The sequence below is a fragment of the Halichoeres trimaculatus genome, unplaced genomic scaffold (genome assembly GCF_033239565.1).
Source record: "Halichoeres trimaculatus isolate MK-OKI-2021-1 unplaced genomic scaffold, fHalTri1.1 fHalTri1_scaffold_7, whole genome shotgun sequence".
Lineage (NCBI taxonomy): Eukaryota > Metazoa > Chordata > Actinopteri > Labriformes > Labridae > Halichoeres > Halichoeres trimaculatus.
Window position 1 is genome coordinate 23,100,145 of NW_027437185.1, and position 26,048 is coordinate 23,126,192.

The 26,048-nt window shown below is 38.7% G+C and overlaps 2 protein-coding genes across 3 annotated transcripts; one reads left to right on the forward strand and one right to left on the reverse strand.

Annotated features, from left to right (window-relative positions):
• Positions 1–994: 994 nt before the first annotated feature.
• On the reverse strand, positions 995–4,866 carry arl3l1 (ADP ribosylation factor like GTPase 3, like 1). Its single transcript, XM_074674485.1, has 6 exons — positions 4,723–4,866; positions 3,711–3,854; positions 2,453–2,569; positions 2,083–2,133; positions 1,756–1,941; positions 995–1,119 (listed from the first exon to the last, which is right to left on the reverse strand). Exons 1-6 carry the CDS (start codon positions 4,738–4,740, stop codon positions 1,072–1,074), a joined length of 564 nt encoding a protein of 187 aa, XP_074530586.1. The 5' UTR covers positions 4,741–4,866; the 3' UTR covers positions 995–1,071.
• A 7,874-nt stretch (positions 4,867–12,740) lies between these two features.
• LOC141792981 (regulator of G-protein signaling 14-like) lies at positions 12,741–25,339 on the forward strand. Of its 2 annotated transcripts, none has more exons than XM_074673253.1 (15): positions 12,741–12,939; positions 16,477–16,498; positions 16,632–16,783; positions 16,909–17,001; positions 18,857–19,000; positions 19,092–19,268; positions 19,382–19,463; positions 19,578–19,678; positions 19,859–20,068; positions 20,309–20,385; positions 20,693–20,819; positions 21,863–21,944; positions 22,672–22,712; positions 23,896–23,995; positions 24,288–25,339. In XM_074673253.1, the coding sequence occupies exons 1-15, from the start codon at positions 12,823–12,825 to the stop codon at positions 24,551–24,553; spliced, it is 1,791 nt and encodes a 596-aa protein (XP_074529354.1). In that variant the 5' UTR covers positions 12,741–12,822; the 3' UTR covers positions 24,554–25,339. The 2 variants fall into 2 exon arrangements, with proteins under 2 accessions (XP_074529354.1, XP_074529355.1); XM_074673254.1 differs by lacking the exon at positions 12,741–12,939 and adding an exon at positions 14,261–14,372.
• Positions 25,340–26,048: the final 709 nt, after the last annotated feature.

Genomic DNA, 26,048 nt, shown 5'->3' on the forward strand with positions numbered 1-26,048 from the left:
CTGAAGAGTGAGAGCAATCAATGATATGAAGACTCCATATTTTGAAGAGCAAAAAGGAAGGAGTGTACCTCAAAGTTGCTCAAACAAAGGAAGCTCTTTTTTGTTTGTTTGTTTCTGTTTTTTGTTTCTTTTTTTCTGCTGGAAAAACTGTGTTCACAGCTGGAAATTAAGTGTGTCATACGGCAAAGAACCTCTGTGAAAGGGACCTCTAACAGATAAACAAATTACAACAAGTCTGCATGCTTTGCAATTGAGCCAGAATTAACATATAACAGACATTTCAGACAAAAGTTACCCTGCTGCAAATTGAACAGCCTCTCTGCATGTAATTTCCTGCACTGTTTGTTTGCTCTGCCTCCGAGGTTTGATATTTTGCTCTGCCTTATGGATGTATTGTTGTGAGCCCCTCTCACTATACCATGAAAGTGCTTGATATAGTACTGTAAAAAAAGAAAATTGACAGCTGGGCAGGGGTGGATTGGTTTGCTGTTGTTGTTCTTGTCACTCTAAGCGTTGGCATTTATGGTCTTATTTTCTGTCTTCTGTTGAAAGAAGATGGTATTTGTCTGTTGATATTCCACGCATGTGTGAATGAATCTGTTGAGAATTTTACGACTAAAAGCTTCATGACATTTCAAATCAAGAGAGAAAAACAGCGTAAATAACTATTTTATTGTCAAAAACCTCAAAACACACACTTAACACTCACTCTGAACAAGTAATATTTATATCTGACAGACCCTGACAGTTCTATGTGGCTACACACTCAGCTTTGTTTTCTCTGAGTGAAAGAAAACACAAATTCACCAGACATGGTTGTTTAGGAAGTGGGAAGGAAAAAACATACATTCTGTCTAATTCACATAATGCAGCTAAAAATGCTTAAATTTGCAAAATATTCCAAAAAATGACACCAATTGTAAAAACAGCTTTATCAATCAATCTGTCAGGGAAGCAGGAGCTCTCAAGCTGAGGTGTGTTGATGTTAAATGATCGGATATACATTTTTTGATCTTGTTTGTGATGCTGGACATCTGTTTGACTCTGGTCACCATGGTTTGAGATGTGGTTTCATTTCTTCTTGTTGACAATGTTGTTGCAAATCCAGTTCATGCCATCCTGTTTGAGGAATACAAAAAGAAGTGTTAAATCCATTGCATAGCTAAATTGAAGAGGCTTAACACCACTTTTGAAAAAAATATTTTAAGCACAGTAAAAAAATATTAGATTTATATCTTTAGGTCTTTGGATGGGCACAGAAATGTTCAAAGATTCAGAATTTCTTCTGAATATATTTAAGTCATACTCTTACAGTATTAGATGAAATTCTGACTTAATCCAGCTTCAGTCATTTTGACTGTATATTCTCCTGCTAATACAGTCAAAATGACAAAGTTATGGTCAGAATGATCAGAGATATCTAATAGTAGAGGCAAAATGTGGCTTAGTTTTAGGTTGAGTGTTGATGTTGTTTGTAATTCTTAAACTTAAGTATCGGAAAAAATCTTAACACGTGTCCTCAATGCTTCTCAAGAGATTGTTGAGTCAAGACAGATAAATGAAAGAAAACAAAAATGAGTACTATCTGTTAAAGAGGTTCTTACAGGAACAAGCTCTTCATTAAAATAGTCTTGGCTGATGTTCAGAATGAAACTGTGCAACTGATTGCAGGGAGCCCTTCTACGTAGTTAAATAGGTCCCTTCTGAGAAGGAATCAACAAATCAAAATGTTACTTAGATGTTGTTAGGTCTTACCTGAACTCCCTCCCCAGACACAGCAGAGCAGGCCTGAATCTGCCACTCCCGATCCCGGTAAGTATGCAGGTTGAGTCCCTCAGCGATCTCGCTTGCTGGCGATGCTGTGGCCAGATCCTGCTTGTTGGCAAAGATGAGCACTGGGACGCCTTTTAGATTCTCCTCGTCGATAAGTTCGGACAACTCCTGCACATATTAAGACAAATGATTTACTTAAAAAAAAAACAGCTTAAGTCATCATCCAAAATTGATTAAAATATGCCGAAAAAATTGTGGCATTGTTCCTAAAAGCAAGAATTTGTATGCATTGGCGAGTGTAAGACTCACCAGTCCTGTCTCCTCAAACCGCTTCTTATCAGCACTGTCAATAACATAAATCTGAAAGAAGACGTGAGAATAAAATCAAACACAATCCTGGATTAAAAGTTTGACAGGTGTCATAAATCTTTCTCAGCATTAAAACTCTTTGAATTGTCCTGAGTTTTTTTAAATACAGATGTTTTCCAACAACACTTTATTAAGTATTTGATGTTTGTAAAAGCAGCATTAGTTTTTACCACTGTATGAATATTTTGTTCAAATATGTGGATTTCTTTTTGCATCTAACATATAAAAGTATAAGTATTGTATATGAATCTTCGAAAATTCTATGTGAAAACTTTATTTGCAATAATCACATTTAGTTTTTATTGCTCACCAGCAGGTCTGTGTTTTCCAGGTACTTTTTCCAGAAAGGCCTGATCTTCCTCTGTCCTCCAATGTCCCAAACATTGAGCTTCATGCCATGAGAGGCAACACTCTTAATGTTGAAGCCCTGAAGTTGAGTACAAAACTGATTTAATTGCACTGCACATTCAGTTTAACACAGTTCCAATAGACGGCACCTGGAAAGCCACTCAAATGATTATGGAGCAATTCATTAAGCAGCAATGTACCAGAGCACAGGTGTTTGTGTTAAATCAACCAGTGTTTGGTTACTCAGTGGTGTAACCTTGTTATGTATCAGCAGGAGAGCAACATGTGCTCAGGGTGTTGTAAAAGGATGTGATAACTGTGATTATCTGCTGCTGTTTTTCATAAGACGACTCCTTTTGGTTTCAGTCGGCAAGGTTGTGTAACATCTTTATCCTGAGGGCCCGCAGAGGAGCAAATCTGAGGATAAGACATGGAGGATCAAGAACAGTGTATGTGTGCATGTGTCATGTCTGATTTAGCCTTGTGGTGTTTGTTGCTCTGGTTGAATGGACTGCATCCTCAATGCGTGGTCTGTGGTGGAACACTGCACTGGTTCGGTTACAAGGTGAGAATTTGTTGCGTGACTTTGTTATTGGTCAAATGCAACAGTATAACCTAATATCAGCCAGGAAGATGAGTGAAATATATCTTGTCAAGATGCCAGGATTTCCTGTGGTGAATACAGTTGGAGCTTGACTGTCTGCAAGGTCATTTCAGCCACAGCTATGATTTATCTCCTGCTGAACGGTTATTCAACATCAGTGGCTGATTTGGCATCCTCAGATGATTACCTCACTTATTGGTGGTTAAAGCATGTTTACTGTAAGACACAGTTTAATTTGGCGGTGCATCAGGAAAGCAAGGGCTGCATGAATTCCATTACTTTAAGTGAGAGTGCATTGGTCCAGCTGGTCTCACAAGATTAAATACACTCCCAGCTGCCTTTTAATGTCTTTTGAAAAGCTATCAATGTAATAAGTATTTCCTGTTTTAACAGAATGTTTCAGTGACAGCTGACAAATTGGATGGCTCCCTCAAGAGTGGGGAAAAAAACACAACAATGACAGCACATTTCTGGCAGATGTTACTCCAACACACACTTCACAATAAACATCAGGGAATTAAGTGGCACACTGTTCATTGTAGGACAAATTAATTAAAGCAAAGGACAGAGACTTATCATTGTCGAGCATGTTAGGAGTTTGTGTTTCGTCCTTCACCTGTGTTGGTGTGATGGTGTTCACATCCTCAGATGCGAGGCTCTTTAGCAAGGTGGTCTTGCCGGCGTTGTCCAGCCCCAGCAGCACTATCCTGACCTCCTGCTCTGTGGTTCCCTTCAGTTTCTCAATGACAGAGAGTAAGCCCTGCACAAAAGGGGAGGCGTGGAGGGTCAGGACAGGTTGAAAAACCTACTGCAGCAGTCTGTTGTGTGAAAACTGAACTAATTCTTTAGGAGTCGACTTTAAGCACGGCAAGTCGTGTGTCGCTTTTTCGGCCAAACACTGTTAAGGTTAAGAATACAAAGCTTTTGTGAAGCGCCGCTATTATGAGCCTCTGTCTTCTTCTTTGGCAGGTTACTTGAAATACTCAGGAACAAGATTATAACCAAGTAAAGAAAAAGATAATACACCATTACAGTGTGACACAGATCTTACTGACCTCCTGCTGATTTGAGGTCAAACCTCTCTTTACTTACAGCACTGTATTGCACACAAAAAGGGGGGCAGATTGTGCTCTACTCTCTCTTCAGTCCTATTCCCTTTACTTGAACAGCACCTTTCCTCATACTGCAAATACTGAAACCATTCCTTCCCACAGAGCCGTACTTGTGTTGATCAGTGCTCCATTCACATAATGGTGCACCGTTTAATGTGATTAGCTTGAAGCAGGCTTGCACAACCACAGGCTGCCGCACTGCCAACAGAAGAGGAACTAGGGCTTTAAATATTAGATTCAAGGTGACAGGCACTTGAATATAAGTGTAATTAACTGTGCCTCAAAGGAAAGCTACGAGCTCCATTAAGATGCAATTATTATATCAAAACTAGCCAACAAGCTGAGCAACTTAGGTTGAGTAATGCTTCTAATAGAGATGCATCAGAACCAGAATACTGTAGAACACACTATAGCTGAACAAATCACCATTGTGAGCAGGTTTCATATCAAACTACAGATACCTAAAGTCTACATTTGGTTTTGTTACGTCCTGTACATCTAGATTAGGTCACTTACCTTTTGAGCTTCTCCCATGGTGGCGTGTTTCCTGTGGCTAGGCTTGGAGGGCTGCAGCTACATTCTACAGTGACACTCACACAGGTGTGTCCGCTATGCAGGTGACACCAAAGTCGGCTATGCAGAAAAAGTGCGAGCAAAAAGTCTCCTCAATAAACTTAGGTGAGTTAAGTGCAATGAGTCTATGTGATAGTAATGTCTACCTGGGCGTCAATTGCCACTGTAAGGTTAGTAAGCAGGAAGAGGGGGAGGGTGGATGGGACTGGGATTAGGAGGCCAGAATTAGCCCTAGTCATCCATGCAAAGGCAACACCATCCACCCTCCCCCCTTCGTCTGTCCATCCCTCCATCTCCACTTTGCAGTGGCTTTACCTGGATTATCCCTTCACCACCTGCTGCAGGAGGAAACTGAAAACAGTCCTTCCTGACACACTCCCATACAGGGAACAATGAAGGGAAATACATATTAGAGTTCAGCCATTTGTCCACATGGTTGGGAGGGGGGAGTGGGGTTGATGACAGTTTCATTGATGACACACATGACTCAGAGAAACAAAGACACTAAGAGCAACATGAGGAGTGACAGCAAAAGAGCTGAACATATACACTTCAGAGGATTAAATCATGTGGTTAAAGCAGGGAACTAACATTTCTGTGTTGATAAATTATATCACAAATCCCACATCTATCCCTCTCTGTGAGAGGAGATGACGGCATTATCATGACATATATCCATCCAACATGCGAGCTGCTGTAAAGCTGCTTCATGTGGGTGGGCTGTGGTGTGCCTGTCCTGTGAGCAGAGCATTCAGTGGGATTAGTTTGAGCACGCCTGTCCTGTGTTTGGATTAAAACATTTCTAGGCTCTTTCCCCTAACTAAACAGGCGTTGTGGTCAGTGGGCGTGGTCAGAGTGAATGCTGTGTTAAACAATGCATCCACAGTGGTCAAGAAATGAATGCAGGGACACTTGTTCTTTTTAATTATGAAAAAAGATTAAAAAAAGAAATACAATTAAAAAATAAAGGAAAAAAAACTATAATAACCTTATTCACTTTTTAGTCCTAAGGTCAAAATGATCTGAATAAAAGCTGACAGTAATGGGAAAAAAAAGAAAGAAAAAAGAAACTCAGAAAAACTAGCAACCTCATTCATCATTCAAACACTTAGCATGGAAGAAAAGGATTACAGAGTTTTATTCCTATTTCAAACACTACAACAGCAGATAAAAATACAATATTTATCATTTTTGATTTCTGAGACTTTTTCCTTATTTATGGGTCTCTTGGTGTGATTGGAGCAGGGTTGGCTCTCTGCTGATCCTGTTGTCTCTGCATCATCCTTTGTCTGTGCTTAGCTGCAAAGTTAAAGGCAGAGACAGGGAGTGTTACTCTCGATACGTCCGAAGACAGAAGTCACATCCGTATTTCTATAATCACTGCTATCTACTACATATACAGACACTTATATATCTATTACCATAAACAGTTATGTGACATTGTTTCATCTGCATGAAGGAGTAAGTTAAGCTTGTTGGACAAATTTAAATTATTAGTTTTTACATTTACAAAATATAAAGCCCTGCATTTTGGGATTGTCAAGAGAAACACTGTAAAAGCTGCTTTCTTGGTACTGTTGGTATTTTTCAAGGTTGTATGTTTTCATTTAGCTGTTATTAGACAGGATAGTGAATGGCTGGGGCTACTGTTTGAACTCAACCACTGAGATACTGAAGAATTATTTGGACTGAAATGACTGTTGGTTGACAGCAAGCAGAAACCTCCGGTCTTTAGAAATGAGGCTGGTGTGGAAGTGCTAAAAACTGTAATTCCTGGAGTGTCCACCAATCAATGGCTGGATCAACTGAAAAATTAGCGCACTTAAGCTGTTGATGAGGAGGCTAAAACCTGCCTCAAGTTCACCAGTTGACCTTGCCTCATGTCAGGTCAACTGAATGTGACAGAGATTAAGTCCATGTATTGCACAGTCTAAGGTTGAAGATGCTGTGAGGAGGATCTGTTTTGGTCAGACTACAGCGACACCATTTGACTTTGACTTTTTAGCAGGTACAACACGACAAGTTACATAGCACTGTAGATTGAAACGTGACAACCATAGACTGTAAAAAAAATGGACGTCCACTTGCTCGGCTTGAAGTGGGGTCTCCACAAAAACTGCTCCCCCTGGTGGCTGGCTGCAATATAGGTTAGAAAATCTGGCTTTCCAGCCATTCAAGATGGGCTGTGGTCAAACTTTAAAAAAACAATACTCCTCATAGAAATGTTTCTCACGTCCGATTGTTGTGGTGATTTGAAGATATAATTTGGCTGTCTTGTATTCAAGTCCTCTTTTTTCTGAAAAGTTTCGTTTTCATCAGTTATACGAGGTTAAAAAACGAGGCTTTACGTAACGTTAAATGATGATTTACAGCTGCCGTTCTCATGTATTTTTTTCAAGGATTGTAAAACATGTCGGGAGGTAGAGTCAAGAAGTGATTAGACTCTTTAAAAAATAAAATAAAATTTTGTCACCCAGCTCCACTCAGATTCTCCCAGAATCCCTCATCGTCTCTACTGCGCAGACTCTGGCTGCAATTGCTGCCAATGGCTGCTCCTGTGACGGGGGTATTTTGGCTTTAAAACCGTACAATGATAAATGGCAGAGCCACGCTGTCCACTCTATATAAAGTCTATGATGACAACAAGCAAACATTGTCAGTATGTCCCATAGTTTACATATAGCCTATATTTACCATTACTCACAGCCCGATGCTCTAGACATGTCCGTAATGTGTAATGTTAGTAAATCCTCGTTATTTCCTGCTGGTGGTCATCTACCAGACAAATCAGGTAACCTCGCTCTACATTTTATTGATGAAATCTCAAGTTTGAACAGACTGTTACAGTATAACTGCTGCATGTTGGTTGGAATGAACACTACCATAAACAATATAGCATGTGATTTAGCCTTTAGCTTGTGATTTAGCCCTTAGCTCGTGCTCTATCACTTGCCCACTTAGCTTTCTTCTGCTCTTCTGTCCTTTTTCTGTCTGACAGTCACCCATTACTACAAAAGTAATCACAGAAATCATTTTCAAAGGGAATGAAAACTCAAATCTCTCACTACTGAATTTCGTCAGCCGTCTGGTGGTGGTGTCATAGAGACATGGACGTGCCAAATCAATCTGGTCCTACTCAACCCGAGCGATAAGCAAAGAAGTAGCATTTAGGGTTTATGTATATTGGTGCTGAGATTTTAAAGTGTGGACTACGATCGGGCACATATATAGAAGGGAGAATTTTTCAAGATTACTCAGAAAGTTCTGTGTCTTTGAGACACCATATATGAAAACAAATATATGAAACAGATCTAAAAAAAAATCTTAAGTGAATACATAACATATATGAAATGCTTATTGGCGAGCTTTTGAAGTTCTGGCTGGTTGGATTTTTAAACTGGCTTCAGAGCCAGGCTAGCCACTTTCTCTACTCGGGCTTATGCTATGTGAAGCTGACTAATTGCTGACTGGAGTCTAATGGGAATTCAGACTATTATTGATACTCACAGAGTCAAGACCCTTACAAGACAGCAAAACATGCTCACACACGCGCACACACACACACACACACACACACACACACACACACACACACACACACACACACACACACACACACACACACACACACACACAGAGCTTTAATTTGAAATTTGATTTGCACACCAAGAATAATGTACTATAAATTGATCTTATAAAATTGTAAATAATTTAAAAATGTTTGTGCCCTTCTCTGCAGTTCCTACCATTGTCTCTTTGCAGCTTGTATTTCATAGTGATGCCCATCAGCAAAACCAGGGCCAAAGCAGAAACACCACAGACAATCAAGATCACCACGCCATTGCCTGTAGTCACAGAAGTAATCAACAGAAGTGAAGACTTGAGATATCAGGCAACCAAGTTGTGTATTTTGTGTTTCATGTCTTAGGATTCATTTTGTTTTCTTTCTTCAGTTTCAAAATATTCTGCAAGAACAAGAACAGGAATAAGTATTCTGCAGCTGACTGAAAAGAGCTGGGTATATGTCAACTTACTGTTTACAGTGACATCGTGTGGCGAAGACTCTTCACAGCCACAGGAGCTTTCCACAAAACATTTGTACTTGCCTTCCCTGTTAGACAACACTTTCTTGAGAAAAAGATGGCTACTGTTTTCGTTTTTCAGGAGCTTGTCAGGCAGCATTTTCCACCCAAACGTCAGATCCAGTGTCAGGGGAAAGTTATGGAGACATGTGAGAGTGATGTCTTCACCTTCCTTTACGTCAGATCTATTGCTGTTGATTGACACACTGAAGTCTGAAAGCAAAAGTGAACATCTGAGGGAAGTAACCCAAATGTCATCTGGTTATCAAACAGTCATCAATTTGGAAGTTTTAGTTACTTTTTTTGCAGCCTGGATGCACTTGGGATTCTAGTAGAATGGACAGAAAAGACACGGTAGTCAAAAATTAAAACAACCAGGAAGGGTATTCCGCAAGTCCCATTTAAACACGGTAGATACAATATAAGCACAACCCAGTTATACCTGTCTTTCTTCCAATCTAAAAGTCAACCTTCAATACAACCACACCCCTTGCCCCTCTGTTTCTCATGTGTCATATAAAATTCATTACTCTTAAGTAAACTAACAGAGGGGGAATTGCACTTACCAGGTATACACTTAGCAGAGCAGAGTGAACAAGAACCTGGGGATGGATAAAATAGTGGGTTATTTTATTTATTCATTTACTTATTTATTGTACTAAGTCTTGAATAAAGAACCTCACAATATTTAACTTCTGACAATATTTATGCATCAAATTTGACACAAAACATAGTTGGGTATGCTGTAGAGTATTATTGTTATCCTTACTATTCATGTTCTCATCTGTAGAGTTACATGTCAGGCACTCGGCAGGGAAACAGAGAGGCTTACAGCAAGCTAGAATGAAGAAAATCATAAATTAACATACACTGTGCACCAAAGTTTAATATTTGTTAAAGATTAACAGTTACTATTCATAGATAACTATTCAAATAGACAAAGAAAAACATAAAGCTGGAGTGTTTAAAGTTGTTCCTTACATGTGAGGTGAAGCGCAAGCAGAAAACAGGGGAAAATCTTTGTCATAGCCATCCCCTGTCAAAAAACACTCATCTTTCAACTGAATTTCTTTTATTACAAAATTAAGTTTAGGCAGACTCAAAATATTTTTTTCATCATGTCACAAGATGAATCTGTTAAATGCTCATTTATTTTTCCTCTTACCTGTAGACTTGGTGTTGTCGCTGCGTTCACAGGGTGGAATAATGTCCTGCTCTACTTTGCCTATGCCAATGGTCTGCCTAGCGAAATATGTAAGCTGATGCTGATCGTAAACACTGATACCAATGCAAATAAATTCATTCCTGGAACTTCATATGATAAACAAGACAGCTTTTGTTTGTTTGGTAGAGGGTGTGACAGTTAAGGTGACAGTAAGGTTGCCGGATCTTTTCATGGCAGTAGGTAAATGTTTAAGGCTTTTTACAAATTTTACAAACTGACAGAAAATACAACTGAATTTGAACAGAGAGGTATACTTCTGCATATCTGCAAAAAAAAAAGAAAAACATTTTAATATGTTAAGGCCAAACCGACTGAGTCAAAGGTTTTTGATAAAAAGAGATAAAACTTCTGTTACAGTTGAGTGGAGCCTCTACAGACATTATTTCTTTACAGGCAGTGGCCAGTAGAGAGTGCTGCTGGAACAGACTACCCTGCCCTTTGAGCAGACTGCAAAAGTAAACCAAGCAAACACAAACACAACATGCATCTAGGCAGCTGGTGGAAAACATAAAATTTTGTTTCAGAATATAAACATCTCTCTTTGAAGTCTCGGTATGCTGCAATATGAAATCAGGCACATTATGCGAAGCAAACTTTTAGCGTTTGTATATACTGTATATTCTCTACCAAACCCAAGTTCAACCATATCATGCTACGAGTAGGGGAAATATACTTTGACAAAGTTGTTCTGTTTCCTTTCATTCCTTTTTTATAACCTCACACAAAAAATGAACCTGTGGTCCAGTCAAAATTTAACAAATATAAATTTAATGCTATAGGTCATTAACAATTGGATTTCATTTAATAAACTTCAGTCAGCACATTTGTTATTTACTTCAAGTACATTCAAATAGTGACAAAATAAGTTAGTTTTAACTCTGGAGAAAATTACTTTAAGGCCACAGCTGTACAGATGCTGGCTTTAGAACAAATGTTACTGACATGATCCTAAAACATGCCTGGACCCATTTTAGCACAATTACATTTCATACGATTGCTCGACCTACAATTATATCACAGACAAAATTAGCTACTGTCAAAAAATGGTGACGTTTTTTATGTATGTCATGGAAATTTAGCATTTTAATAGGGTGGCTTGTGTTAGCATAAAGATGCTATGATAAGAATCTGTTTTAACTGGACTGCCTTGCCACCTTCCAATCCAATCTCCATTTAATACCAAAACAAACACTCACATAAAGTCACCCTTGAACAAAACTAGAGATTTTCTCAAACATGTAAAAAGCAGAAAAATATTAACATTTACCAATAAAAAAGAACTCATTATAGACAAGACAACAGTGCTTAATAACTTAGTGACCACCAGAGATGGCAAGTAATGAAGTACAAATGCTCTGTTACTGTACTTGAGTAGATTTTTCAGGTACAAGTACTTTTACAAGTATTTATTTTTCTGACTTTTTACTTTTACTCAGTTACATTTTCAACATAAATACCAGTATCTTCTACTCCGTACAATTCCCAAAAAGGCTTGTTACGTCATATATAAAGCCTAAGCCTATATAATTTTAGATTTTAGTGCCATGAAACGAAAAATGAATGAAATGAAAAATACTTTATTTATCCCAAAGGGAAATTCATGAGAAGCACCCATTGCCGAGAGAAGCTTAGTTATTTTTGTTTGTAGTCCCACTCACAATAACACAACACTTGTACAGTGAGAAATTGTTGCCTGATGTGCTATTTAAAAAGTGCTATTAAAAAAGGTTGATTGAGAGTTGGGCCTATGAGCATGATTTGTGGCATTTTGTGACATTGTATACAAGCTAATCCTGTTCCAAAATTCAATGTCCAGAAGTGTGATGTGTTAAGAAGTGTACAATACAAATGCCTAAAGGACTATATAGTTAAGGATACTGGGCAGGTAGTGTATGTTCAAACAATAACATTGCTAAAGTGGATTCCATATAAATTATCCTGCGTTTGATAGCTTTGCAGTCGTGAATCTTGCAATTGAAATACTTATTACTTTCATAAGTACTTTTGAGTATATTTCAGAGCCTGTACTTCACACTTTTACTTGAGTAGATATTTGAAGTAGTAATTTTAACTTTCACTCAAGTCGGGGGGTTGTTTTTTTTGTTTGTTTTTTTGTTTTTACACAGTTTCCTTCCACTCAAGTAAGGTATCCGGGTATTTTTGCCATCTCTGTTAGTGACTTACCACAGGGACAGCAGAATACACTGACAGGAATATACGGGCTGCACCACTCAAGCCTGCACGGGCGCCTGTAGAGGGCGCTGACGCCACATAAGATCCGCATGGATTCACATCAGTAACCAATGTAAACAGCACTTAAACATTATATAAGATAAAACATAATAATAATAAGGCCAGATAGAACAGGGGCATCCCATACAACGAGATGGCGAGTGGAATCTTAAACTCCACTACACAACATCACTTAGAAAGTCACCACAGCCTCTTTAAGTGGGCTAATATTTATGTCTGAACCTGGTCTGAACTCTTGAAGGTTCTGCAATAATTCTGAGAGAAAAAAATCTGTGATATGTTTCTCAACATCAACTGACAGGCATGCTGTTCGCACAAACCTGAGACAACACGTTACTAACGACTAATAAAAATGGTCTTGCCTTACTTGGATACGTAGCTTGTGCGCATGTCAGGACGTAGCGAACAGGTGGATGGAGGTTGCTAATCAGTGTGACCTGACATCTCCCTTCCTCTCGGTGTGGCTCTGTTTGTTGCTTGAAGATGGTTGCCTTCAGAGGACTTTGTCACAGGTTCTCCCGCCTGGCAAAAGTTGCTGCACAAAAGGGAAAATATGACAAATGGTGTACCCCGGCGTCTGGAATTACGGCCTACAAAACGGTAGGAGGTGACTGCTCCCTTACTAGTGCACATCTGCTCCAGAATCAGTGTACAGAGATAGCCTACATAGCGTTTGCACTGACGTCACGGTTTGGGTAGTTACCCGGATCTTCGGCCACATTGGAGGCACACGAACATAAACATTGAATGGACGGAGATAGAAGTGCGTGGCAAAATATGATTTTAAGATGTCTTATCTGCCAACAAATTTAGAAAAACTCACGGAGAACGCTAAAACCAACAGTGAAGGACTCAGCCAGCAAGAAAAAGAGAGATATTTTGAAAATATCATCTACCCGAAGATATGAAAACATAGATGTTACCACTTTATTTTTCAGAGGAGAGGGCGTCCACGGAAGAATTGTTTGTTTGGTTCTTTAAAGTGCAGCAAAAAACGCAACAGTAACTCTACCATTTTGTGTGACAGTAATCCTATACTTCAAACTCAACTCTGTTGTGAGAGTGCCTCCAACACGGTCGATACTCGTGGACGGTTACTTGGAAGTTTTTTGTAAAACTGGAAATTATGGGATTTTCAGTACAAAAATAAAGTTTTTTTGGGGAAAAAAAGAACATAAGACTTTAATGTACTTGGGAATTTTTATTTGGTAATTTACACCAATGCAAGGAGAATTTTTATAATAACTATAATTATTTATTTATTAAGATTTTGTTCGATTTGCTTTGTTTGTTTTTAACTTTTATTGGAAATATGGGGATTTTTCAACAGACACCAACAGGAATTTGTTCATTTTTAATAGACATTTTAATTGATTTTTATAGACTAACACATGCTGGTTTGTCTGTATCTGTATAGTACTACAATTTTTAAAGTAAATCATAAATTAAAAATTAAATTAGTGAAAATAAATACAGCACACACTAAAAAATAACTAACCAATACCATCTTGTGTTCAAACAAATAATCAAAGCTAAAACTTTACTTGGACTTAAATTTAGAAATGATACGCCTTTTTCAAAACCACTATCAGATGTGGAGCCGTTGTTGCCATATTACTCTGGGCTGTTTAATGGTTGTAAACTTCTTCAAGTGACTGCCAGAGAAACTGCACATCAGAAGTAAATGAGTGCATTTATCTCGTCTCTGTTTCCACATCACAGTGTTTCTCAAGATGTAGGCCAAGAACAGTTTGATCATAGTAACCATACTTCCTCTTTTGTGGCATGTTGCTATGGCAAGACTTCCCCCCCAGGCAGGAAGTGACAGGAAGACCCAAGTGATGACTTTGTGTGCATGTGTGTGTGGTGTGTGTCTGTGGTGCATGTGAAGACAGTATATCATGTTTGGGTGGAGCACTTTACTGTGTCCCCGAACAGTGAGCGTTTTGCTGCAAGACTTCAGTCTGTAGTCTGGTCTTTGGGCCACCATGTCGAAGAACTGTAACTCTCTCGGGATTCCTGTTGGCCACATGGTGAGTTCGATTTACTTGTGTGCGTGTCCATTTCTTAATTTTCACATTAGAGCAAGTGACATGTAACTAATACATGTACCTTTATTTTCACTTGGTGTCACTGCGTTGGGTTGTTTTAATGAATGGTTTCAGTATTTGGTCTGCTTGTTTTAACTAGCTCAGACTTTTGCACTGACATCCTGGCATGAAGATTAAAGTATCCAGAGTTTGGTTGAGTAATTTCTTGTTTTGGCCTGTATTTTCTGACCAAACCCTTTAGTAGTGCCAGGACCAATCAGGCTGTTTGGCTGCAGTTGGTTGCCACTGAAAACAGAACAGGCCTTTCTGTATCAAGAGCAGAAAACAAGCCTGTTGTTCTGTCATGTGTAGGCTGAGCTGGCTTTGAATTATACTCTATAAGACCGTCTTATTGCTTGAATCTGCCCAACTGAGGTATTCATAAAAAAAATGCAGAATCTTTTTTTTTTTAATGAAAAAAAATCTCTTTCAGTATCTTTGCATATCTTGCCTCTCATTGAAAGAGTTAGTGGAGAATACTTATCCTCAGCTTTAGTTCTGTCATTGTACAAGAAGCACAAACAAGACAATGATGAATCGTTTCCTTTCACAGCAGTTTGTTGAAAACTGTTGACGAAGAGTTGGCTTGCTTCTCCTGCCAAGTTTGTCAGCACTGACATGTTGTGTTTTTGGGTTTGAGCTGCAAAGCAAAAAATAGTGAAGAGGCGGAGCTACAGCTGGGCTTGCACCTGCAGAAACAACTGCCCCAAGTCAACCTTATATGGGCAAAGTTTATCAATGGTCAAGGTCGCTGTTTGGCAAAACCTCATCGTCGAACCATAAAGAAAAAACAAACTGAAGCACACAGACTGTTTGTGCCTCTTGGTAAATGTGGGAATAAAGTTAGTGATTCTGGTTTCTCAGTCAGAACATGTTCTCAAGAGTCTTCTTTCCTCAGATGTACAGGATTGTCCAGGCCTGGCCAGATAAACTCAAATTAAGCTGAAACACTGGATCACCTGTGTTACTCTTTCAAAAACCACTAGATGAAGTTGAATGGTTTCAGAAACTTAGCTTGGTGGGCTGTCTCATTCGCTCTCTCCTAAGTCCGCCCTCACAGCTTCCTGAGTCTGAACTTTTTCTGTAGCCTCATGGATTTAATAAGTTGTGTTTTTTATCAGAGGATGCTTAGAAAACATTTTCTCTGGCTCTCTTTGAGACAGGCTGCTCTCAGTCTTAGTCAGTGTTTGGCTTAGTGGTTGTTTTAGTTTGGACTTTTTATCTTTTCAACTTTTGTTTCATCACAAAATTCAGTAATTATTTGTCATTTTACTGAGCATAACCAATTTGAATGTGAAGTCATATCACCTAACTTGAGGCTCAATGTTTGGATTCAGAGCTTATTTATCTTATCACTACAGTGTTTAATTAAACTCTGTTTTGTACATTCACTCATGGGGCTTTGAAGTTCTTGTTTTTGGCAAAAATGTTCCTGTCACTTGATTCTGAAGACCTTACACCCACTATACACTCACAGAAGTAGCTCGATGTGTTTAGCCTACTGTTCTTTACTCTGAAATACCTCCCTGAGGGAATCCATAGTTTAATATCAAACAATGGAGCTGTCTGCACAGGTCTGAGTTCAGAGCATTTGTAAGTTTGACTTCATGACTGCAGAAGTGCTTGATCTGAAAAGGAAAGAACTTTGAAGCTGTGAAAGCTGAATGAGAGCCTTCGTCATCAGTGTCAAAACCACTTCCTGTGAGAGCAGCCTTGACTTATTGCGTTATATTGCTGCATGAAATAAAACAGCAAAACACACCCAGCTGATGTTAACATTTCACTTCCCAAATGTGGGCCTGTGTACTCGTAAATGTAGTTTTTAACAAGAGTTTTGTGTCAGTGTTATCACAATTCTAATATTACAGTGTATTGTTGATCTGAAGTTTGTTTTAGTGCACCTTCTGACATGATATATTTATCTAAAAATATTTCTTTTGTGTTAACTACTGTATGTGAACCATGTGAAGCACTGTATTCAAATTATCAGATGTTTTCCAGTGTTGTTCACAACCTTATCTCTCTCACCATCTTTTTTTTTTGGCAGAGCCAGGCAGTGTCAGACGGAGGTAAGCATGACAGCAAACGTGCAAACCAAAGCATGTCTATACTCGTTGTGAGGAAAGATCTTATTCAGTCTTGTTCTTTGCTGTGCTGTTTTGCACTGATAGATGGGTGTGTTTGTGTCTATATGCGTTGTAGAGTTGAACATGTCTGCTCGGGGCTGTGGAGGCAGCAGCTCCAGCCTTCCAGGAACACCGTGCGGAGAAGCCGGCCCAGCTAACAACGTGATGAGCTGGGCTGTCTCATTTGAGAAACTACTGGAGGACCCCTGTGGAGTTCAACACTTCACGGTAAGACACTCCAAACACACAGTGATGTGTTGTTATCTTTAAAAATCTAGAAACAGTCGAAGCCTTGGTGTTTTCTTCAAGAGCCCTGTCATGTGTGCTGATACCACGTATGTGTTTGTCCACAGGCCTTTTTGAAGTCAGAGGTGAGTGAGGAGAACATTTTATTCTGGCAAGACTGTGAAAAGTTTCGGACAATCCCATCCACCTCTTTGGATAAGGTATGATAACAGTTTGAACCTTCTGACTCAGAAAGTCCTCTCTTGCCTGTACTTCTTCATTTACTGCTCATAATGTTCTAAAACAGTTTTGTTGTAGAGAAGTTGTTGAAAGTTAACATTTGTTCCTGTGTACCAGTGGATCATATGAAGCAGTCTGCAAATTTGTTTGCATTGAACTTTGTAAACCATCTTCAAACACATTTATGAACTTTAAGTAAAATAAAATACTACTGATAGACTTATTCTGTGCCGCTGAAAAACCCACACAAAGCAATTTATTGAGTGTATTAGACTCTGGATAGGAGCTACTTCATTAAAAGCATGATTGCCAGATGATATCATGTCCAAAACAAAACAAGCCCAATAGGGAATGCCTTTATGACTTTTAATGGTGGCAAACATCCTCAAGAGGGTACAGTGTACTAATGGGAAGGATTAATGTACCTGGAAAAGGAAAGTATCATCAAGGAATGTATGTGGGTGCAGTTAAAAATGTGTGGAACATTTGAGTCCCAAGGTGTATGTTAATGTGTCTCATATATATCATATATATATATATATATATATATATATATATATATATATATATATATATATATATATATATATATATATATATATATATGTATATATATATATATATATATATATATATATATATATATATAAGGGATGCAGGATATTGGATTTTTGCCGATATCAGATATGCCGATAAATCGAAACCCCCGATGCCGATACCGATAATCACAAGTTTGTTTGTTTTTTTTCACTGTAAAGAAAGCACATAAAACAAGACAAAAAACATTTGATTTTACCATAGATAAAAAAAGGTATTATTTTTTTCAAACTCAAGACATTCAGTATTGAAATACAGAAAATAATTTCTTTAGATCACATGAACTTTGAACTTTAAATGTACAATGCATTTTTAAACATAACCAAGTTGCATTTGATTATTTTAGAGCTACTGTAACAACCTGGTGACAGACACAGAGCTCTGCAGTGCAAATAAATGAAGTGCTACATTTTAGCATTTAAGGAGCTTATTTTTCAGATGGAAAATAATAATAATCCTAACTGAATAGCACCTTATCAGCTGTGCATATCGGCACAAATTTTTATATCTGCCAATACCGATATATGTGTTTTTAAGCTTTTATCAGCCGATACCAATATTGTGCCGATAATATCATGCATCCCTAATATATATATATATATATATATATATATATATATATATATATATATATATATATATATATATATATATATATATATATATGTATATATATATATATATATATATATATGTATGTATATATATATTTCTCTGCTTTTATAAGTGGTACTTTTACCCAACATGTAGTTTAGTCTGTTCACACTGTCAATCTTTTAGGTCTGTATCACTTACATACACAGAGCTCTGTGTTTCATGTGATTCAATCAATCAATCAAAACTTCAATAACAAATATTAAAAGTTTTCTTTTTTCAACCTTCCTGGCGGGGACATTGTTTTGTTCAGAAAAATATCAAAGAGGAAGAAGAAAGAAAAGACAGGTTGTGGACTGGTCACTGAGTAGCCAAGTTGTGTCGTTGCTCAGCCTGCAGGAAATGAGCTGCCTTTTAGTGACAAATTGATTGTGTGACTCACAGGGTGGATGCTTTGGGAAAATTGATTTAATTCTTGGTACGCTCAAACAAGAAAAGACACCCGGCCAGAGTATAGATCCGCACACTGAGAACTCAGTCAGTGTGATGTTTGTGGTTTGTTTCTATTCTTGTCGAAAAGAACTCTGATCAGTGTGAAACCAAAAGTTTCAGTGATTCAGTCTGATGGAGTTATTGGTCTTTCAGTTAAAGGCAGCAGCTCGCTCCATCTATGACACCTACCTGTCAGACAGCGCGCCCTACTCAGTCAATATTGATGACACGGCCAAGACAGGAGAGAAGGACCTGAAGCAGCCCAGCCCTGACATGTTTAAGAAGGCTCAAGCACAGGTCAGAGGGCACACAAAGCTCCTCTATTTAAGCTGAAGGACACAGTTATACATCGTTTCTGCCTTAACTGGCTATCCCTGCTTTGTTTTAGATATTCAAGTTGATGAAGATGGACTCCTACAGGCGCTTTGTGCGGTCTCCTCTTTATCAGAGGTGCACCCTGGCAAGTGTAGAAGGCAAACTTCTACCTCAGCTCTCTATTGAGCCAGTTCGCATGGGATCCTGGGACGATGTGACCACCAGAGGCCCCTCAATAGGAGGCAAGAAGGTAGAGTGCTAGGGAGCATAAGGAAAGACTGAGGGGCGGGGAGGTTAAAGAAATATGTGATAGATGCAGATTTTAATTGTTCTGTTTTGTTCTGTCATTAATGTGTCAAACAGATAAACATGTCAGACTCCAGCAGCTTCTCAAGTGGGAAGAGTGCCTCAGAAAAACAGCGCCAGAAGAGAGGATCCTGGGGAGGTGATTCCTGTCAGATGCAGATCTTGTGCCTCTTTTATTGATGTTCTCAAACTTTATTTTATAATTTTCTTCTGGATCTCTTCTTGTTTTTTCCCTTCATTTCAATAACAACAGATACATCCAACATGCGTGGTTTGGTGCCCAGGACAGACTTCAATCTGACAGTCAAATCAAACAGCAGCGTGGAGCTGAGCTCCCTCTACAGGCAGCTAGAGGTCAGTACAGCTGAGTGGGTTAAAGTGGTTTAAAGCTGTTAGAAGTGGAGCTGTGAAGTGCTGTGATCTCAGAGGAATACATGTCCAGTAGATAGAGAGAAATCTGTCATAAAGTGACTGTCATTTGGAGGATATTTCAAACTTTTAAGCTTTTTAATCTTTTCACTGTCTTTTATGTAGAATGGCAGATCGAGTCCCATGTCTCCAGAGCAAGGTGGTGGTCGGTTAGGTGTAGAGGGGGGTTACTGCTGTGTGTATCTGCCTGATGGCAGTGCCTCTCTGGTCCCTACACCCAATGGTCAACCTATCAAAGATATGTTGGCCAGCCTTTGTGAGAAAAGAGGCTTCCCACTGAAAGATGTCATCATCTACCTTCAAGGCAAGGACAAGGTGAGAAATTAGCCTTTACCATCTGCAGCAGCCACAGTGTTAAATCCAGAAGGTGTTAGGAGAACCGTTGCAAAGTTGTTTTGAAACAAGCTGTCTGGAAGAGATCACTGTTCTCTTCCTGTTTTACTTCTGTCCTTTAAATTTATATCTAAAACTTTGTGAAACTTATTATACAACGTCTTAATGGTGACATCACTAAATACCTACATTTTCTGTCTGTTTGATGTTTCTGTTCTTCAGCAGCGCTTATCACTGGACCAGGACTGCTCCGTACTGAGGGATAAACAAGTCTCTCTAGAGCTGAGGGTGACGTTTGCGTGAGTCAACGATCGTCACTTTTTTTCATTTCCTTTTTTTATTTGTTTTTTGTCACTCAGAAGGCATCCCAGCCCCCAACCACTTGTAGTCACATCAGAGGGAAATCCTTGTGTTACCATTACCATTAGACTGTAAGAAACTGGCCACTGGAGGTTCACAGTTGAAGTCCTTCCAAAATATCATTAGATGTCAGATGTTTTTATGAAGATACGCTGTTAGTGATACTGTTCTCTTTGTGTATTTGAACCATGTTACAGCTTGTGCTTAATTTGTGGAGGGCTAGTAAAAGTGCATTTATGTTTTCAGACTGGAGATTGCCTTTACCGGTAGGACACTGCAGATTGTGGTGAAATCCAGTAAAATACTGCAGGACGCTCTCTCAACGGTTCTGCAGAAAAATAATCTCAAGCCCCAAGATGTCACAGTAACCATGGTGAGTGTGATGATGGCGACTGTATCATGTAACCAGTGCTTTGCTTTTCCTGATTAAGAGAATGACCAACATCTATTGTCTCTTGATTGTAAAGGAATAGCTAAACACGGCACTGGAGAGTTTGAGTCCATTTCTTGGACATGTTTTAAAACAGAAATGAATTAAGCAGGCTATCTGTGAAGCATAGGCACTAGGGCTGGGGCGATATGTTATTCTTGCGATTCTATTACGATTTTTTGGGGTGTCGATTCAATTTATTTCATGATTCTTTGATATTTACGATTTTTGCATTTTTAGTTTGCTTTTTAACACCAGACCATGTGAAAAAGTTAAATGATGATCATGTCTACAGACTACAAAAGGAGCCACACATCACATGAGTCATAGACACCCTCTGCTGGAGAAAAGTGGTAACATTTTTCCAATCCACTTTATAAACAAAGAATGAAATGAAGAATTTAAATTTGAAAAAAAAGAAGATTTTTTGACAAAGAATCCCGATTTTGATATTGTCAAACAAAAAAATCCCAATATATGAATTTTCATTTTTTTTTCTCCCACTGCTAATAGGCACCTGTTGCTGCAGGACCTCCTGAAATTAGGCTCAGTTAAACGACATTTAACAACATTTAAACTTCTGTTTAATTCCTTTTTTTATGGGTTATGATCATGTCCCAGCACCAAAGGAATTGCTTTAAAAACTTTATTTAATCTTCTGCCTAAATCTCAGTTTTACAGTGACGTGTCTGATTGATGGAGTTTTATGTAAGCAGTGGAAAATGCATCAACATGCTCTCATTTGCTTACCACCTGTACAGAAATAGTGTGTGCCCACAGCTCTGTTTATTAACAAAGATTTCAAGTGGGGCATACGAACTCTACAGAAGGTCTGTCATCATTTGAGTGATTCATTATTGTGTTTTCTCTGAAATGCAACATCATCCGAAGGTTTCAAAGTGCGTCATCCACCACAAATCGGTACAACACTCGGCATCTGTGGCCCTGAATCCTTCATGCCTTATTTTTTACCTTGTTTGTTTCAGACTGGGAGCGAGGAGCCTATAAACATGAGCATCTCTGTGTTTGGACTGGCCAACAAGACTCTACGGCTGGATAAATCCAAAGGTTAATGTCTTGACCTTTTTGAAACCCTGTGTTTACTCTAATGTGTGGCAGAGGCAGCCTTTTAACTACATTTAGTACAACCATCCTGCTTCCCGTGGCCTATAAGTTGCTGAGATTGGTTGAATCAAATCAGATGAGGCACATTTAGCCCACCTCTTACTGCTTATTGACAGTTAATGTAGAAACATTGCTGATGCCTTTTTCCTGATTATTCTCTCTTCTGTTTCTGTGCCCTCTTGTTTATTTCACTTTTTTCTTTATGGGTCCAGAGAGTGTTTCTGCATTTCCTGGCCCTCACTTGCTCTTTGCTGGCGGCTAAAGGAAAGTCCTTTCACCATCTACTTTGGTGGCCTGGTTTTTCTGTTACTGACTGTTTGTTCCTTTTTTCCCCCACTCTGAACTCTTTGTGTCTTCTTTTAAGTCCCTTTATCCTTTTCTGTGGGGTTCAACATGTCAGAGCACATTTGGTTTGTTGATAGCTGTGCTCCTCTTACCTCATTTTTGAACTGCTGAGAAAAAAGGACCAACATCACTTTTTGATCTGTGCTCCATGGATCAGCACCGCTGACTGCATTTAGGAAGCAGGAAATAGATCCTACAAGAGGAAATAGGATGGGTCTATGGAGGAAAGGGTTTAATCATAGAGGTGTTGGGTTTAGGCTGCAGTGTCATCAGCGGTCCATTGAGTTTTATTTAACGAAACTGATCTATGTCTGTTTGTTTTCAGGAGGAAAAGACAGAGTGAGTGGTTCAGTGGTAGCCACGCAGGTGAGTCAGTATCATTAGACCTGTAAACACAAACCAAATAAACATTTTACCGCCATTGTTGAGAAACATTGGGCTGCTCCCCGGAAAACGTTGATAGGCTGCATGGTCTTTTGTCTTAAAATTATTGGAAAGTTGATATCAAATTAATATTTTCTGGCTTTATAGAATATTTAGTCCAAGTATCTTGTTTAGAAGTGAAGTCTGGTCATTCAAAGATAAGAAAGATAAAGGTAAGGTAAGATAAACCTGTTACGGAGATATTAAATCTATTAAATACTGTTTTTCAGAGTTCAGAGTGGTCAGACTGGTATCTCCACAACTTTAGCAAGCAGGTGAAAATTTGAAGGAAAGGGCTTTTCCACTTATGGGTTAAGAGTCCTCGTTGACTGGACTGCCTCTAATCTTTGAGGCTAAATGTAACTGTTTTGATTGGACCAACTCTTGATCTCTCCTACACTGTAAGTTTATGAGGATTCGGAGAAATTTAAACATTTTTTTGTGATACCATTTTTGAAAATTCTGGATATGGAAATGTCTGACTTTTCTAGTAATAACTTTACTATTCTAGATTGCTATCATATTGTAATAGTGTAAAAAAAAAAAAAAAAAAAGCTGTTTATAGAATCAAAACGTCAGAGAAATTTAGCATTTCAAAACGACACACAAAAAGCTCTTTTTGTTATTTTTTTGCATATTGATGAAGACACAACAAATATTATCAATTAAAGGTCGAGTGTGTTTTATACAGAATAATCAAGGGGGTATTTAGGTCAGAAACTTCTCCTTACGGTAATAATTGCAAAGATCAGGTCATGATTTTTTCGTATTGGTCTGTATTGAAAGTTAATTATTCAAACTTCTGGTCTAATGCAAAAAATAAGCACAAAATTATTTTTCTTGAATAATTCTTCATAAGCTTTTGTATGAAGTTGCACCACTAAATATAAAGTAATAACACATCATGGACCCAACCTGTCACACTTTGAACTCAACACCTTATAGACATGTTTGAGGAAACGTCAGAGTTGGCTTTAAAGATAATTTCAGGCCTCTTTATCAACATATACCTGTGATTCAAGTTTTTATATTGACAAGATTTTACAGTCCTTTAATTATTGTGGTGGTTTTCTCAGTGCAAGCTGTCATAGCTTATATTAATATCACTGCTCTGTTTTGTTGTCAGTGTGGAGCAGGAGGTGCTGGAGGTCTGGAGGCCAGGCCTTCACCACAGACAGAGAGAGCAAAGAGTCAGCCCAGACCCAGTAAGAACCGCGACATGGATGGTAGGACATGTTTTCTTGCAGAGCTAGACAGTGTGGCCATCATTTACAGTCATGTGACTGCTTTGTCTTTAAGGGGCACCAAAATCACTGACCAGAAGTTCTGCAAAAGAGCTTTAACATGTGAAATGCCTTCTGTTCAAAGAAGGTTTCTTAATTTAAACTTTTGGGTTATTTATACTAACTTGAAGACATGAACCTAAGCATCATCACATGGTTAAACATAGAGGGAGCCAACCTTGTGGTTATATATTTATATACATTCAGAATTAGCATGGTTTTCTCTGTATCTCAGGTTTCTTGGACATGCTGACAAGAGCTCAGTGCTGCAGAGTTGACGACCAACGAGGCCTTTTGACCAAAGAGCAACTGGAGGTACCTTTGTTCCTGCAGGTTCCCTCAAACCAAGGACAGGGCTCAGGGGCAGAGCCCAGCACACCCATCTCCACCTCTGCAGACCCCAAGGAAGACAAAAAGTTATTGACTTCAGGTGAAGCCACATCCAATTCTCCGGACTCTGCTGAATCTGAAACCAAAGACTTGAAGGAAACAGCAGTTTGAAAGACTTTTGTATGTGGATGCCAACATGAACAGAAGAAAGTCCAAGCATCTCACAACATCATGGGACCAAACATGTCAGGAAACAGAAACTTATATTCAGAGGAAAATGGTCAAGCACTTTTTAAAAAAAATAGTTACAAATAAGCTCAGATAGCAGTGTGTGACCATCTGAAAAACGGATAATTGGGTGAGGCAATATGGAAAGAAGAAGAAAGATCATGCATTTTTTTCTGGTGTCTATACAAACACTACACATCTGACTGAAAAATTGTCTGCTGCAATCTTTTGATGAACTCAAAAAAGTTAAAAAAGGAAGTTTTAGACCAATAGCTTACCCACAAGCCAGTGTTTTTGGTTTATCACCCCCCTGTTTAAAACAGTGTTTCAGTTTAAGAGATTACATTTCTCATCCTCGCTCTTTTCTTTGAACTCTAACGTGTTTCTTCTCAGGACTGTCCGTGGCAGTGTTCTGCAGTTTATTGCACATTTGTTTTGTATTTGAATTAACCTTATTGAATATTTTTTACTGAGATGTGTTTCTCCTGTTTTAAGTGACTGCTTGTCATTTTGTGTGCTCACTTGAGATTTCAAATGAATCTTTGTATTTAAAAACTAATTTGTTTGCTGTGAAGAAACTTTGAGAAACGCTGGTACAGTCCTGTTTACCCGTCATGTCAGACTTTATCTCAGGGTCCAGATCATGAAAAAGTTGTGTGTTTAAACAGGGGGTGTATGACATCATGTGAGCATCAAATGTATCCCACAGGGTGTCCCAAAGAATTAAAGTGATTTATTATTAATTGACTTTTCTTTCCTATGTGTGTTTGTTTACAGAGAAGAGCTTCAGGTTCAGCTTTTACTCTCTGTGAGTTTTTTTTGTGGACGGTCCTTTGAGGTCAGTTTCTGGTCTGACAAATGCTACGTGAGTTGGTTGAAAATGCCATGCAGCCAGACCCCACTGCCCCCGTAGATTGCCTGTATGACTCATGCACAGGTCAGATCTTCTTAAAAGAAGCTTTAATTGTATTTAATGTCTCAGTTAGTGAAACCTCCCTCCAAAATGTCATCATGTCATGATGTCATCATTACACAGTATCATCACAGGGGCTGTGATTGGCTCTTTTTGAGTAGGATGTAGCCAATGGCATGCTTCATTTGTCCTTGGACTTGTTGCTGGACTGTATTTTTTCCAAGTTGAGGAGCATGGGATGACTATTATGGGGTGCATTTGGCTATTGTATGGGTTACAAAACAAATCAGATGAGTCATAGTCGACAGAGCCATCCACATGGATGATGTCAGCAGCATAAATGTTTAATTCTGAATGAAAATATGAGATTTGGGAAGCTTATCATTCACCCACCTTGATGACATCATCGTCCTGTGGATGTTTGTAGCTGAAGTAATTAACCCAAGATAATGAGTTGAGGTTTTGAAGTATAAATAAATGTGAGTGTGTTTGTTACACACATCATTCTGACTGCAAGGCTTGAAA

Bases quoted from the DNA above. Each gene is read 5' to 3' on its own strand.
- arl3l1 (XM_074674485.1), bottom strand. The intron at 1,942-2,082 runs GTGAGTCTTACA...TAATATGTGCAG, and splicing joins GGTTTGAGGAGACAGGACTG to GAGTTGTCCGAACTTATCGA. The intron at 1,120-1,755 runs GTAAGACCTAAC...TTCCTCAAACAG, and splicing joins TGTCTGGGGAGGGAGTTCAG to GATGGCATGAACTGGATTTG.
- LOC141792981 (XM_074673253.1), top strand. From the start codon at position 12,823: ATGGTTGCCTTCAGAGGACTTTGTCACAGGTTCTCCCGCCTGGCAAAA. The intron at 17,002-18,856 runs GTATGATAACAG...TTGGTCTTTCAG, and splicing joins CATCCACCTCTTTGGATAAG to TTAAAGGCAGCAGCTCGCTC. The intron at 20,820-21,862 runs GTGAGTGTGATG...TGTTTGTTTCAG, and splicing joins AAGATGTCACAGTAACCATG to ACTGGGAGCGAGGAGCCTAT.